The sequence below is a fragment of the Conger conger genome, chromosome 1, assembly GCF_963514075.1.
Source record: "Conger conger chromosome 1, fConCon1.1, whole genome shotgun sequence".
NCBI lineage: Eukaryota > Metazoa > Chordata > Actinopteri > Anguilliformes > Congridae > Conger > Conger conger.
The window spans coordinates 51,932,416-51,949,647 of NC_083760.1; the positions used below are offsets into that span (position 1 = coordinate 51,932,416).

Genomic DNA, 17,232 nt, shown 5'->3' on the forward strand with positions numbered 1-17,232 from the left:
TAAATAAAGGTGACTTGACTTGAGTTTGAATCCCTGTGTGGGTTTTCTCAGGGTACTCCGGTTTCCTCCCGCGATCCAAAGACACGGAGGTTCGGCTGCAGGAGAGGGGCAGAATTAACAGGACATCGACTGAGCGCACTTGCTCATTTATAGCAATCTGCCCTGTATGAACAAAGGTCCAATTAAAGCTAATTAAAGTATGCTTTACATTAAAGGTACATTCAGCAGGTTGGGCTTCCCCAGAGCCACTTAAAAGCCCTGAGTAAGGCGAGATGTGTCATAATGGATCCTGAAATTGAGCTGCAGCTGAAACTAAAGAAAATGTCGTTTTTAAAATGAAACGCACGGTTGCACTCATGAGCCACAGGGAAATGGATTAATGAATACATTGCAAAATTAACACAAAATTAAAACTTACAAGTCCCAAGTCAAAAAGAGGTGGGAGTGTTTGAGGAAGTGTGCTGTTCACGCTCACTCCATCGACACTGAACATCGCTGCACATTTGCATCTCTTTGAAAAACGGCTGATCTCCATCCTCTTCTTCATCCCCAGGGAGCACACCTTCCAGCTGTCTCCAGACCTGACGCCCGGGAAAGTGTCCCAGCTCCCATTCAACAAGGCTTCCAGCTCCCACTACCACGGCATAGAGTAGGTACCCCTCTCTCCCTGGTGTTTATATGAGATTTTGTGGAATTATAAGGTCCCATATTGTGGAAATCAACATTTCCCTTGCTATGTGGATTATAACAGAGTTGAGAGTGTAATAACAACACTGTGCAAGTATCAAAATGCACAATCCCCGAATAAATCCACACAATTCTTATGAAGAAAATGTGCATTTAAAAGAGCTGTGAAATTAAGACATCACAACAATACAGTCCTTTGCTTCAGCGCAGCCCACCCAACAAATCCAAGCGCTTGGCACAGACAGGTGAGCTGGCCAGCCAATCAGAACAGAGGTTTCTTGATATAAATGAGCATTAAAGACAAAGCCACTGAAACCTGTTCTTGGTAAAGCTCATAAGAGGCATGGGGAATGGACATGTAATACTGGATAAACATGTTTAAGTCCAAGGATATCAGGACTTAAAGTAACATGGTGGTTGGTCACACTTTCTATGTTTTTATATGCATTTTTGCACAAGAGGGCATTGAAGAAACACAATGAAAGTATTAAATATGTCTGTTCTTTATTTTTATTTTTACATTTAAATTTATTGTCCTATTTTCAACCGGTTGAGAATGTTCTCCTAGTAGTATGTCACGTGAGGATAACCACTCTCCTTATCCTCCCCTTTAACTTGTCACCCAGAGTTTGGGCCGCTGGCCTACAGGATAATTGACAGGCTAATTGACAGTTCTCATTACCACACCCAGGCAGTTCAGGTGAACTTTTATTGTGGGAAATTTAGGATTTGAAAAAGATATTTTAGGATTAATTTAAATGGCTAAAACATTATGCACATAGTTGCCTAAAGTGTCACATTCAACCACCCTGTTACTCCTTTTACTGGAAATGTGTACAATATGGGATCTTAAATCAGTTTTTACGGTGGAGAGCTTTATCATTTTCAGTTATGTAACCTCAACTCCTGACAATTGAGGCTGGTTTCCTGAAATCTGATTGGCTCGTGTAAGTTTTATCCAGCATTATTGAAAGGGTTGTGTCATTCCATGTGATAAAACCCCCAAACTAATCTTCTCAGATTGTCTAAATGTATGGCTTTTTATGAATTATGAAAGGCTGCAATGTTTTTTTCTGTGAATTCTACAAAACATAACAATAGCAAAAAAATTGCATTTCATTTCAGAGAATTTTCCGCAGCCTATAAATCCTCTTCTAAAAAATGTATCGTCACCAAAATTGGTTGGGGTGTACATCTCCACCCATAGATTCGGGAAATTATTTTTGTTGGCTCTAAACCTCCAGGAGCTATTTGCATATTTATAGTGCCAAAATGTAGGTTTTAAGTATTTTAGGAAGTGTAGAGTGTTTTGAACAATTGTATACGTGATGATGTACAAATAACAGGACTTAGAGACTTTTATAGGAGGTACATTTGTGAAACTGACTTTCGCTGAAGTTGGCACCAACCACTAACAGACACAACTTGAGCTGCCTGGATGGCCATGTGGGATAAGTAGCAGCAAGCTGCAAGTTATATATTTTATGAAGCTATAGTCGGGCTGTCTCTAGGTGTAAAGTTCGGTGTTAATTTTGGCGGTGATACCTTTATTAGAACGGGATTTACAGGCCGTTGTAAATGCTCTAAAATGAAATGCTAATTTGCGAGTGTATTTTTAGCTATTATTTATGTTTTTTAATGAGGCATAACTCAGAAAAGAATTAAAATTCAAGGAAAAACCTTTGCAATCTTAATTCATGTAAAACAATGTGTACGCCTGTTTAGAGTTAAATCTGGGAACATAAGGTGGGAGCCATTAGTTCACTTTGTGTGGAATGACTCAGTTGGCATGAATCTCCACCTACAATTCGTTCCCCGAATACGTGACATCGTGACTCGTCAGAATTAGCAACTCGTCATCTCTTGAAGCACATCCCTGGGAGATGGTTCTGCTCATGTTGAGCACTTTTTGATTGAGAAAGAAATGTCCTTTTATCTGTGTGTGTCTCTTGACACTTGTTGTAAGCGTGTGATATTATACTAAAGTTTCAGAGCCCTGTGTTAGCAATTACTGCCCTGAAGCTGATTGAGTACATACTCAGTTGCCAATTGACCAATCGTTAATGTCAAAAATCCATTACTTGATGAAAAGTTGTGCGTATAATTAAATAAAGTTGTTTCTAAGTGTGCAATTGTACAGGACCCTACTTATAAAATCCATTACCTGCCATCTTATAATTCCCTGCACACGTATTACAATGAGGGACAATTTCGTAAAGAAATGTAACCCTTAGGATATATTATGGTTCAGCTAGGTCAGGCTGAGGTAGGTCATTACTAGTCATGTATGACAGTCCAGTTCTTTAGCTGATGCTTTTATCCAAAGCGACTTACAGTTGATTAGACTAAGCAGGGGCAAATCCCCTCTGGAGAAAAAAGTGCGGTTAAGGGCCTTACTCAAGGGCTGCATGGATCTTTGCGGCATGGGCCTTGCTCAAGGGCTGCACCTGGGTTTGAACCACCAACCTTCCCAGTCATCTACCTTAGCCACTAGGCTACAGGCCGCCCCATGGTTTAGGGTTGGGTTTCTCTGGTTCGTCCAGCAACATTGCAGTGCAAGTCAGATGTCATCTGTAAAACACTTGGTTGGTTCTTGGCCCCTTAACGTAATGAAAGAAAGTATCTGATTCGCTGACAAAACTAACTTGCCTTGCGTGGCCTGCTACAGAGTGTATTATTGATCGGGCCCACAGATGTGGACTGACAGCCATCTCCCTTCCCCATAAGGTTCTGTCTGGATGAACAGAAGGCTTTGGACCGCGACCGGGGCTTCGTGAAGCTGCAGAGCCGCCTCATTCGCTACGAGACCCACACCACCTGCTCCAAGGACCCCTGCCCTGTGCCTTTCGCCCTCAGCCCCGCCCCGTCTCCGGCAATGCTCTCTGAGCCGGGCAGCGTCCCGGACGGAGAGGCGCTCCTCGCCGAAGGGAGGGGGGAACCTCGCAGGCTCAAACGCCAGTCCTGGGACACGGACAGTGTCTACCCGCACAAGAGGTACAGTAAAGATCAATCCCCAGTATGGGGACACGGGCAGTGTCTACCAACACAAGAGGTACAGTAAAGATCAATCCCCAGTACAGGGACACGGACAGCGTCTACCCGCACAAGAGGTACAGTAAAGATCCATCCCCAGTACAGGGACACGGACAGCGTCTACCCGCACAAGAGGTACAGTAAAGATCCATTCCCAGTACAGGAAAATGGGCAGTATCTACCCACAAGAGGTAAAGATCCATCTCCAGTACAGGGACACAGGCAGCATCTACCCGCACAAGAGGTACAGTAAAGATCCATCCCCAGTACAGGGACACAGGCAGTGTCTACCCGTACAAGAGGTACAGTAAAGATCAATCCCCAGTACAGGGACATGGGCAGCGTCTATTTGCACAAGAGGTAAAGGGCAATTCCACGGTAACTGACATCACACCTGCAGGATATTTGATTGGTAAAGTCCAATACAGCTATATAAGACACTGACACATGCTTTTACAACCCTCAGGAGGAAATAACTCCCATCAGTCTCTGTTATGTAGCTTATTGGCCTTTACCACCCAAATATCCATAAGCTGTGACATCAGTTAGCGTGGAATTTCCCTAAAGATCGAACCCAGTACAGAGAGATTGACAGGGTCTTATCTGCACAAGACGTAAAGATCAAACCCCGTTGCAGAGACATTGGCAGTCACAGAACAGAACAGAACATTCAGCCCAGCAATGCTCGCCTTTTCCTACCCCTATGTGTACCGACTACTTAGTTGCCTAAAAGTTAAATAGTATCTAGAGCTGTATCAAGCCAGGTCTTCAAAACCCCCACAGTGTTTCAGCCTCCACTACGTATCCTTATCTGCACAAGAGGTAATGATCAAACCCCAGTACAGGGACACTGTCTATCCACACAAGAGTTTGAAATCAAACCCCATAGAGGGACTCGGACAGTGCCTATCTGCACAAGAGGTAAGGGAAATTTGACTTTATGGAGCATGCTCAGTAGGAGGCCAAGTGGTCTCCCAGGATGGCTTACGATAGCTGGTGAGGTGAAGCAAGTTTTGGAATGTGAGTGCTCATTAAACCAGCAGTGCAAGTTCCACACACACACACACACAAACAACACACACCCCACACACACACACACTAACAGAAACAACACACACCCCCACACACACTAACACAAACAACCCGCACCCACACACACGCACACACACACGCCCGTTTCCTCTCCTTAATCTTCTCATTAACCCCGCGGACTCATCAGAGAAAGCGCTGATGTTTCTAATTAGAATTTGAAACGGTTACTAACCGAATCACCCAAATCCTCCTCAAATTGAACATAAAAGCGGAATTGCAACAGAATCAAATTAAGGAGTGCAGATTCAGACCGGCCCTCAGATCTGCTCCTGTCTGCGCATTAAGCCGCTCCTAATGACGTTAGGCGAGAGGTGCGCTTACGGTTCTCATAGGGACTGCAGGCAGATTCGTACCTGCAGTTGAACAACCTAGTCATGGGGGGGGTTCTGTTACTAAATTGTGAAAAATAAGTAAAATAATCTCACCAAAATGTTGGTCCCTTGGACATGCCTGAGGAGACCGCATACCAAAGATTTGTATGTGGAAATACTTGCTGGACGGCATGGGGGATATTTAGCTGTCTGCATCAGTTTTTTCAAGCTGAAGAGGGAGGCTTTAGGAACATGGCCATTTTTAAAAGTAGTTTACAAAAGCCCAATTTTATGGTGGAATGTTACCAATACCATAAAAAAGGTTCCCAAAGATTTCCCTTGTGTTTTCATACGTGCACGTGCCTACACTAGTGTCAAGTTACTGTTCAAAAACTGAACAGGAAGGGAAACTCGACTGTATGTTGCCGGCAGGTGTTTAACAATGAGTCCGTATGAGGCAAGCCACATTTCAGCCACAAGCTATCAGATGAATAGCCATGGTTTAAATAATGGTATGCATGTTTTCTCATTGGATATGCTTTATTTACAGTTCATGAGACTTGAATACATACATTGTTATTTAGTTGACGCTTTTACTATGCAGGGGACAGTCCTCCCTGAACCAGTGCTGGTCCCAGTCATGTACCTTAACCACTTGGCTACAGGCGGCCCTCAGCTATTGTACTTCAGACAAATAGGGGGCAAAAATTATTACACTTAGTGCTAAATAAAGGCTGAATAAAATCTGCCATTACATGTTTATTTATTAAGTGTCCCCTGGAGGTATTGTGATAACCCCTTACAGTGTGCGTATATACTCCAGTTGGAGAACTAGAGCTATAAAAATGCATGTTCTTTAGTGACATGCATACGCGTTTGTGTCTACGCTTGGCGAGTAAATGGTAGGATGCAGATTGTTTATTGATTCTTCATGAGACTTTTAGGCTGCTGTTAGTTCTGCTCGGGCAGCTAAGGGCAGTGTGTAGAGGCTCATTTGAGATGGAGGGCTCTGCCGGGGCCTGTGAATGAATAATCCACCTCTCTGAGCCTGACCCTCACTGGCTGCTGTTGAATGCAAGTTTTCACCTTGAAGAGAGAGGGGGAGAGGGGAGAGAGAGAGGGGGAGGAGAGTGAGAGGGGGGGCAAGTGGGAGTGGGGGAAAGGGAGAGAGTGTGTTTGAGAATGCGGTAGTGGTTGAGTGAAAGAATGTGGATTTATAGAGTGAAAGTAAAATTGGTTTCGTTTGGAAAATGAAATCTGACAGGCTGCACCTCATATTGTTATTCTCGTTTAATTTCAAATCCAATAGTGCAGAGCCAGTACAGACTGCCACCTTTAATTTGAGGATATTTACATCTATATCAGGTGTCCCTTTTTATATATAGTCACCCCATTTTATGGGACCAAAAGTAATTGGGCAGTTGGCTTCTCAACTGTTTCTCATTAGTCAGGTAATCAATTTCTTAGTGCAGGTATAAGAAAGCTTTCAGTATCTAGTCTTGATTCTAGGCTTTTGATTGCACTTGTCTGTTATCTGACTAGAGTTGTGCCAATCATAGTCAAGGAAACCATTATAAGTAAGAAAAAAAAAGAAAAAAAAACTGTGATACACTGACCCAACAATTTGCAACATCTTTAATAAGAAAGAGAGCACTGGTGAGCTCAGTAATTGTAAAGGGGCTGGTAGGCCAAGAAAGACCTCTACAGTTGAAGAAAAACCTGTCTGACCAATCAGAATCCCTCTTCAGGGGGCAGGCGTGTCAGTGACTACTCTGCAGGAAACTTCACAAACCGATCTACAAGAGGCTACATTGCAAGATGCAAACCACTTGTTTGCAGCAAAAACAGGTTGGCTAGGTTACAGTTTGCTCAGTGGTACCTAAAAGAGCCTGCAGAGTTCTGGAAAAACGTATTGTGGAGAGATGAGACCAAGATAGACTTGCAACACAGTTATAAAGCACCCACCTCATCTGTGAAACATGGTGGGGGCGTTATATTTTTGGCTTGTATAGCTGTCACAGGTGCTGGTTTACATGCCTGCATTGATAATGTAACTGCTGATTGCAGCAGCTGAATGAATTCTGAAATGTACAGAAGCTGCTCAAGTTCAATCAAACTCATTGGGTGGTGTTTCATCCTACAGCAAGACAATGATTCCAAACATACACCTAATTTTTTTCTTAACGATGTTCCAATGCATCATGCTGTTTTCTTTTTTCATTATTATTATTATTATTATTATTATTATTATTATTATTATTTCTCAGCATCATAATGGATTCCTTGATTTTCATTGGCACAACCCTGGTCCTCATGTTCACAAAAACCAATAACTGGCTCCAAAGGCAATCAAAAGCTGAGAATCAACACTAGATATAGAAAGCTTTCTTATACCTGCATTCATATGAATTGTATAATTTCCAAAAGAACAGAAATTGTACCACTGTCCAAATACTTACAGACTGTACTGTATATAATCCTTATAATATAATCTTTGTGGAACTGGTGCAAGTATGTTCAGTATGTTTCATTGTCAACATCCATCCATCCATCCATTATCTGAACCCGCTTATCCTAATCAGGGTCGCTGGGGAGCTGGAGCCTATCCCAGCATACATTGGGCGAAAGGCAGGAATACACCCTGGACAGGTCGCCAGTCCATCGCAGGGCACACACACCATTCACTCACACATTCATACCTACGGGCAATTTAGACTCTCCAATCAGCCTAACCTGCATGTCTTTGGACTGTGGGAGGAAACCGGAGTACCCGGAGGAAACCCACGCAGACACGGGGAGAACATGCAAACTCCACACAGAGAGGCCCCGGCCGACGGGGATTCGAACCCAGGACCTCCTTGCTGTGAGGTGGCAGTGCTATTGTCAACATTCTTTATATATATATTTTATATTCTCATAAAAAGACAGAGAGCAGATTGGCTGTGACATTGCAATTTGGTTACACCTCAATATAAGCTTTACTGCCTAGTAATACCCTTTATATATTTTGGTTTCCATTATACTTCATTGAGCGCAGTAAAACAAAATTGACTTCTGCATCTGGTTTTATAGATTTGAGTGAAAGAATTTCTTGATAAGAATAAATCATTTTAACTTGCATCATTTCAGTGAACACTCAGGATAATACAATATTTATGGTGCCATTGTATCTGAATAACGTCATGTATTTGTTTAGCTTCAGTTTTGTTAATAATGTCCTTGCACGGTCAGCTCTTGGCTGCAGTGTTGAAACTCAAATCAACTCAAAAATGAAATGTGCAGGTTTGTGATGGATCTTCCTAGAAGTAGCCAGGATGACTGTATAACTGTATAATGATTGTGATTTCTGTGGTGGCATATTGTCAGTGTTGGTAATGACACAGCATCAGTAATATCAGTGTTGGTAATGACACAGCATCAGTAATGTCAGTGTTGGTAATGTTACAGCATCAGTAATGACAGTGTCAGTAATGTCAGTGTTGGTAATGTCACAGCCTCTGTAATGTGTCATTGAGAAGTCCTGATTTCTCGCTGGCTCAGGTTGTCCAAGTCGGAGAGCAGCGAGTCCCTGGCCTCTCAGGGCAGCGGCAGCAGCGGGACCCACCCAGCCGTGCGGGCCCTAAGACAGCAGCGGCCCCGCTCCCAGTCCAACTCCTCCTCAGGCCTGAGACCCGCCCCTGTGGCCCCCACGGCCCCCAAGCCACCATGCACCCAGGGGATGCCTCAAACGCAGTCAGGCGACCAGGCCAGCAAAGAGTCCCGCTCGCAGAAACACGTTAGGGTGAGGACTCCACACTGAGCAAGACACCAAGCCACGCAGTCGCATCTATTAATTCCTTTTTCAGTTACCTCTATTTCTTATTTTGTTTTAATTCTTTGACCCTTTCAGTTCCAAGAGTGCCAAATAGCACTTTAGCGTAACTACTGTAAAATCACAAGAGCGCCATATGGCACTCTCGATCTTAAACCTTTTCAACCAATCAAAATGACTGCAATACTATTGTTTCGAGTCCCCAATAAACCATAATACATTTTCTCAACTTTCAAAATTTTCTCTACCTAAGCCGAAAACTCCTGGGATTTGGGTGGAGCCATTTCATATTGGGCTTGTGAATGAAAGCGTTAATAACACGATAAGAGGGACTGAGATTACTCATACACTTATTGCGGGCGATTGCTTGGTATTGTTTGGACAGCTTGTCTCAAGGAAACGGCTCACTGTAGGCCCCGTCTTTGAAGCAACACTGTAAACCGCTGAGGATTTATTGTTTGTTGTTAGCCATGTGATGTTCCCTCAACAGGAAGTTAAGGCCAATAACGCTTTGATTCAAAGCTAACTTGAAAGATACTGAAGTACTTTTAGCGCGGCCTTTCTACTGCAGTAGGGAGAAACCTGCCTTTATCTATTTGATTTTAGAAATTAACTTCATTTGGACCTGTTGTCAAAAGCCTTATCCTTCATGTTTGTGTACAAGATTCTTAAAAGCTCTAGGTTTTCCTTCATAAGCTTAATTGAGGTTAAAGCTAAAGTCTGTGAAGCTGTGCACTGCTGAGAATATTTTTCCTGAAATAACCCTGGAAAAGCAAAACATTTGTGAAACTTGTAGTGTCTCAACAATGTTTATGATGAAGATAATTCTGCCTGCTTAAAAAACGAAGATACAGTTACTGAGAAATGTGACACATCTAACTTAACAAAGGCATTCAATTTGTTTAGTAGTGTTTCCATTAGTCACACATTTTGTCACCAGTTTCCATTGGTCGGCCATCTTGTTTCAGATGCTGAAAGAGGTTGTGGCTAAAACATTGAAACACCATGGGATCTCAGATGAACACAGGAGCTTCAACGCCTGCAGCCAAAGGCTTTTTGATATATCAAAGTTCTATCTCAAGGTATGTTTTGTCATTCACCTTTTTTAAACTTACAGAAGGTACAACATGGTAATGCTAATCCTAAGAGACTGCAGCCAGAAAGCCATGAGCAGTGCCAATCAAGCAGTGGCTTCCACTATGCTGTGTCTTCCTGCTGTTAGCATTGTTGTGGTGATGCTAACTTACAAAGTGACTTAATCTGAGGAAACTGACAGCAAAACTGCAAACAACAGGCCACTGACTGAGTGCAGACCCTGGCCGACTAAAACTGTTCCATTTCCCGTTTTTTCCCCCGTGTTTGTTGTATGGTAAACAGGATTTGAAAACCTCCAGAGGACTTCATGAGGAAATGAAAAAAGCCGCCAGCAGCAATGCGAAGCAGGTAACCGCCGTTTCCTCATGTGGTAGCCGCTAGGACATGCACACCCTTTCAAAATCCACAAACAGTGATGTGGTTTTGAGGTAGTTTTGAGTTTGAGTCAGTCCTGCAATGGATTAAAGCCTGAATGTAAGATGAAATCTCTGCCTGTCTTCTTGCTTTTCTGGGTTCTCCAACTGTTCTTTCCATGAATTGGTCCACCATCGGACGTTTTTCTTGTTAAGTCCCATGTGTGTGTTTGTCATGCTTGTCGAGCACCGTCCTGCTTTCTTTTGTTTGCAGAAGTGCGAAGGTACACCTGAACTTCAGCCGGATGTGTATCAATATTTATGTCAGTAGCCACGTTTGATTGTACGTGGAAAGTCATCTTTAATTATTATTATTATTATTATATTTTTTTTTTTCCACAGGTGATAGATTGGGTTCTGGAAAAGGCCTCTATGAAGTGAGGGAGGGGCCTCCTCTGCAGTGGTTGGTCACTAGTGGCCAATGAGGTTCTTGGGCTCTGGGACCATGTGGTCTTGTGTCACCATGGCAGCCGAGGAAGAATCTGCAAATTCATGTTATTTTTAAATATGTATTTTATTCCATTAATACATTTATCTGTGTGTTATGTATCTTGGTTTCCAGACAGGCAGACTTTTTGAAAGTTGTGATAAAGAGAACTGTTATGAACAGTCTGCTTTTAATCAATCAAATCAAGGCTGCAGTGAGAATATACAAGCAGGGTGGAAGCATTAACTAAAGAAGTGCTCAAAGCATTATTTCTACTTTTATGAGAACATTCTGTATAACGCAGGGGCTCAAGGATACCCTTTAATATGCAAATATGTCATATTCTATTTCTGCGATTGTCTGAAATGGTTCTGTATCTGTATTTTTTTTACAAATATTGTCAATATACTATGCATTAAAGTGTTTGTTTTAAATCATTAACTACTGGAATATGCTTGTTTGAATGCTGGAATTAGGTGGACAAAGTATTATTTATATTTTAGAGTCAGTTTTTTCTTGAGGCCCAGAACCTGTTTTAGTGAATGATACTGTATTCACGAGTACAACAAAGTATAATGAATAAGGGCATTTAGTTGATGCTACGTGACAAATTAGGTGAAGTCATCATGCTTTTTCTACCCAAATGACCCATCCATCACCTGGGTAGTGCATTTCTGTAGGCCGCTTGCTGTTGTTTACAGCAATACTTGCAGGTTACTATATACAGGTGACTGATGTACTGTAGCCCAAACAGTGCCAGTTTTTAGGATAAAGAAGTGCCTTGTGCCAAATTAGAGATACAAATTAGTTCTGAGATTAATCAGGATTTGTCTCATTTATTGGGATAGGGCCTGCAACAATTTAAGCGACTGAACACCTAACTGTAAGTTGGCAACAGATGTGTTGAGAGGAAAAAAGCACTTTTGTTGTTCTATTATCACTGAAATGCTGCCAGCAACACTTCTGTCTTCAGTGCCCTGAAGCTGATTAGTCTCAAGACCTGTCAAATGCAGACTAGTGTTCAATTATCAGCTCCTTCAGACCTAATCAATGGAGAGCTCTGTTGGAACAAAAACCAAAATACACAGGGGTGCGCTGGGACCAGCAGCAAGAAATGTCTGGTGAAAAGTGCTGAAATGAAACCAAAGACATAGAGAAATCTTCAAATAAGCTGAGTGTGGATTTATAAAAGTGTCATAGCAGGATGTGGTGAAGATGAATGTGTGAAGCCCTCAGGTTTTGATGCCGCCCTGGAGAATCTGGGTTTGTCTATAAATGTACTGGGCTGCTGCAAGAAATATTTCAACTCATAGGTGCTAGCTTGTTAATGATTTCATTATTTTCATTATCCAACTGTCATACCGTATATGATTTCACAGATTGTAAAGATGGTCAGCTCCTTGTTTACCACCCTCAAATTTTTTTATGGTACAATAGGTAAGATTTTTGTGTTAAAACATTGTTGCAAGACCAGGCTCACTGACATGTTGGCCCCAACCTGTGTTTATAGGCCTTAAATTCAAGCTCATTGGTTAAAAATTGGTTCTAATTGCCACAGCCAATGGCGTTTCAACGTCAGCACGTTCACAGAGAAGGGGGATAAACAGTGTTGTGGTTTGAGGGTGTCGACCGTTAGGAGTCCAAAATGACCTACTGTACCTTTAACTACAAGAGGTTCTGTGTACTATATCACAGTACACACACATTGCCAAAGTAGTGTCCTTGGTCACACATCTTAATGTATTTTAAGAAGATACAGTGTGAAGGTTCTGTCTTCCTGTTGCTGAAGTTTAAATATTCAATGTCACGATTGATGACCCAAGTATCTGGTGGATCTGGTGATTGCTGTATGAATTGTTTTACGAGATTCCATCCTAACGCCCTGAAATGCCATGCCAAGTCGGCAGCATTACATTTGTCTTGTACAATACCCTTACCCTTCACATTGGAGCAATTATACATTGGTGATTTAAACCTTGCCGCTTCCCCCCCCCCCCAAGTAGACTTCTCAATTATCTGTTGTATTGTCTCAAAGTTTCTCAGTGGCGCAAACTTATTGATCCCACCGCCATAAGCGGGGGAAACTCCACCGGCGAGGTTGCCCCCCGTTGCACTTTACGGCCATGTTTCCGTAATGTAACTCAATTACAGGGAGAGCATCCAACTGTGAAATAAGCAACACAGAGGCTACTCTGTAATGTGAAACGGAATGGCTACACCAATCTGTTTATGCCTCGCGTAGGTTCCAAGTGCTCAGGAACCTGAAGAAGATTGCGTCGTCATTCTACCCTGTGTTTAATGTCAAAGCGGCGGTGTGTAATTTGTGATGATTAAACGGCCCTGCAGTCTGGCATTTATTCCTGGGTAGTGCCTTTACTGCAGCAAACCAGAGGTAAAGACGCTGTCTGAAAAACAGGGATGATGATAATTTAATAGTTAATTCAATAAATATATAATTAACTTTTTAACCCTTGGGATACAGCAAGGTCAGGCTGAAGTAGGTCATTACTAGTTGTGTATGGCAGTAGTTATTTAGCGGATACTTTTATCCAAAGCAACTTACAGTTGATTTGACTTAGCTGGGGACAATCCCCCTGGAGCAATGTGGGGTTAAGGGCCTTGTTAAAGGACCCAACAGTTGTGTGGATCTTATCGTGACTACACCGGGGCTTGAGAACTGGGTGCATGTTTGCGGGATGACATTGCGGCCCCTGCCATTCATGCCATGGCTCAACCCGCTCCCGCTGTACCAGATTTGGCAGCGTAGGCTAAGCAAACGCATTCTTGTTCAACACAGGAACATTGTCCTCTCCTGTGGGCGCTGGGCAACACGGCATTGTGGGAACAGTGGGTTGTACCATACATTAATGGTGTGGGACACCCATGAAGGACACATGCTATCAGTGCCCTTCGTTTTGCATTTCATCACGTTGGGGGAAAAAAATATTCAGACTGCGGATTATCTGGATTAATGATTCTGTGGAAGTCTCCTTGAAGGACTAGGAAGTTGTGGTTTGATTAATAGAACAACTTGTCAGAACATGTTTCTGTTAAACCAAATACGTCTTGGCTAAGAATTTTCAATGCCAGTGAACAAACAATGTGGTTGATTATGACTCACGCCAGTAGTATCTCCAACATGCATATACTGTACTTTGTTAACACTGTGTTTGTTAGTACAGTCAATTTGAACCTGCAACTGTGCAGTAGGTTCTATCTATTTAATCTATCATGTCAACTCAAAGTGAGGACCTGAAATATAATATGTACATGCATATACAGTACATAAACAAGACAGTGTTTGACAGAGTTGGTTGACTGCTGGAGACAACATCCTCATTTGACATTGCACCCAACATTTGAGTTCTCATATCTGCAGCAGTTGAGGCATAAATATAGTGCTATGTGTGCAGCCTGAACTCTGTGACCTTTAATATGGCTCAATTCTTTACAGCAGTGGACTCAAAGGCATACTCTGCAGGATTTCTTTCCTCGATTCACTCATGTGTTTACACACGAAATACGTCTACGCCCCCATTCTCAACCCCACCCTACATTCCCAAAATGATTCTGGCCGCTGTAGACTATAAGGAAGGAAGCAATTGCACAATTGTGTAACATAAGCATGCATATTCACAAACACATCAATTTGTTATTTTTTATCAGACATCTCAAGTCTTCTGAAAGTCCGGGAGTGGATTTAGGCTTGAGCCTAATCTTTTGGATTTAGGCCTGAGCTCCCTGCCCAGAAGAGGAAATAAGCCAGTAGAATTGCCCAGTAGTACTGTGCAGTGGGATCAAGCGATCATGGCCAGCCAAGTGATGTACGAAACTGAATTTAGTTAGCTAATAACAGCAGCTACCTACTGTAATGTTACCGAATGCTAACTAGCCACTTGCTTAATGGTTAGCCACCAAGGCTAATCTCTCGCAAACCCAGCTCACCTCTGTAGTAGCCAATCCATACACGTCTCCTCTTGCCCTCCTCCTCCTCCTATTGGATCATAGAGCATATGAGTTCAGTGAATTGGACACATGATTTTCAGATACAGTACAGAAATAAAAGGCCCATGCCCAGAAGAGGCCAAAGGAGTTTGTAGACAAGGTAGAAGTGAACACAGACACAGTTCCGATGTTATGATAGTAATGACTGAGAATGTTTATTTTTTCAAGGTGAAAATCTTGCATAGTACGCCTTTGAAGGTATTCATGAGACCATGCTACCTAGCACTGAATAGCTTCCAACGTACTCATAACTTAAATCGTGATGTCAATCCATGATTACACAGGGCTCTGCACTTGTGTAATCATCTGTTTATTTTCATGCCGAAATGCAAGTTTCCCATTTTATGTAAATGATGCATCGCACCTTTCAAACAACTGCCATTTTCCCTCCAGTGGAGGTTAGCCTGTGTTTTGGGTGAAAGTATAATGCGAATTGCATAGGCTGATCTGTCATTTCTCAACAATAGAGGAACTTTTTTTTCCTATGTGTAATGGGCCATTCTGAAGGCCCATTACACACAGATGATGCATGGGCAAATTCAAGGTCCTGCCATCTTCAGTGCAAGAAGCACACACTTCCGTGCTGGAAAGTGCCGGAAAATTCACTTGTATAAGCAGAGGACTTTGCAGTCTTCTTTTTTCCATGTTATAAACCTGAGAATACCCCTTTGAGAACAAGTGAAACCAATGCGAAAATCTGTTTCCAAAAGACTTTTCAATTTCAGGTTTCAATTTATCAGATAAGTCTAAACCATGTATGAAAAGGCAGGGTATTTGTAGGTGGTGTGGGATGCACCTGATCCCTGTACAGCAGTAAATTTGCAACATGTGAAAGAGAAAACACAAGGCATTTCAAATGAAAAGTACTGAACCCCAACAGGCACTTAATTAAAATGGCTCAGAACTTGTGCCAAGCAACAGACCTCTCAGGTTTGAATTTCATAATGACTGCCACTACTTTACCTCACTGCTTCATATAGATACTATGTCATTGCACTGGTTGTTCTCTCAACTATTTCAAGGTGACCCTCATTAAATTATAGGGATTGCCCATTAGGGCTGTCCCTTTTTCCTTAAAAATGTAACCATTAAAATATATTAAAATATATTTTTTGTATAATTAAATGTGAACAGCTTTAGTATTGGTTGGCTGGTTAACAGATTAGCTACTATAGAGGAAGAAATGTATCGCAGCAAAAAGATTAGGTGAGAAGTGCAAGGGATAGCAGCAAAATATGCACATTTTAATATTCATCTGTTTGTTTACCCTTTCTCACAATATTTTCATTTGAAACAAAGTTTTTTCACATTGGAATTGTATTGGAACTGAGAAATTATTCTGAAAGTACTATTGTCTGTGTGCTATGCAAGAACACCGCTTTTTCTTTTTAGTATGCTTTTAGAAAAATCTTTTAGTCTAGTGAAAGAGTACCTAACAGGCCTCTGTTGCTAATATTGTTGTAATATATGGTAATTAATGGTTGCAGTAACATAATATATATATAAATGATTTATCAGGACCTGTGGAGAGATGTTTCCCTCTGAAATGCGATTGATAAGCTTATCAGTTGGTGAAAGGAACAGTGGTTTTACAGCTATCAGTTGTGGAAACTAGTTCGGGAAACTTCCCGAAACAGCCTGCAAATGAAATAACCTTGAGAACCAAGTTTTCACGTCGCATCTGCTAAATGGCATACTTCTGGCATGGGCCGAATAACAACACAAACCCCAGGTCTGCAGTTCACCGCATCTCGCATCCGCCGCCAGAAAGCCGGCGATAACCTGCTGTTTCCGAGAGGTATGCGGCTTATTAGGGATTATTTGTGGCAAGACCCAGGATGTCCTGCTAAACCTCCCCCCCCGCTGAAGGGCTTGTCTCAGCCCCCAAAATCTACGACCGTCCGACGGCTGGAGTCGCTGGGAGCCTCCGGGCCGGGACAATACCCACTCTAATTACTGGTTAACTTGGAAGCCCTCCCGGCCTTTGATTTGCAAGCTCCCATTCAGGGCCCTAACAATGCCCCTGTTTGTGCGAGCTTTGGATCCCGCTTCAAGGGGAACGGTGCATCGCGGACACCTAAAGTTCATTTCTGCGCGCTCGTCCGAACTCATAACAGGACGTTCGGGCCGTGGAAGGAGGACTGTGCGTGCCTGTGACAGCGTTTTCTGTGACTGCAGTCTGGAATATTTTGAGCTGGAGTAGAAACTTGTTTTGTGGGATTGAGTGGGATACACCCCTTATTAATGCATCTTTACAGAAGAATGAATACATTCATGAATACATGAATACATGAACATGTCAAAACGGCTGGGTGTGCACTGTGATGAGTGCAGTTCATGGTGTCGTTTTAATTCAGT

The 17,232-nt window shown here is 42.4% G+C and overlaps 1 protein-coding gene across 3 annotated transcripts in view; it reads left to right on the forward strand.

The window, feature by feature from the left end:
* The window catches only part of mtbp (MDM2 binding protein), a 36,380-nt gene extending 25,070 nt beyond the window's left edge, over positions 1-11,310 (forward strand). For all 3 annotated transcript variants that reach the window (XM_061220189.1, XM_061220180.1, XM_061220196.1), the window contains 6 exons: positions 554-649; positions 3,415-3,681; positions 8,664-8,904; positions 9,903-10,016; positions 10,312-10,377; positions 10,785-11,310. In XM_061220189.1, the coding sequence (XP_061076173.1) occupies positions 554-649; positions 3,415-3,681; positions 8,664-8,904; positions 9,903-10,016; positions 10,312-10,377; positions 10,785-10,823 (823 nt within the window). In that variant the 3' untranslated portion in view covers positions 10,824-11,310. The remainder of the gene's footprint in view (positions 1-553; positions 650-3,414; positions 3,682-8,663; positions 8,905-9,902; positions 10,017-10,311; positions 10,378-10,784) is intronic.
* The last annotated feature ends 5,922 nt before the right edge of the window (positions 11,311-17,232 follow it).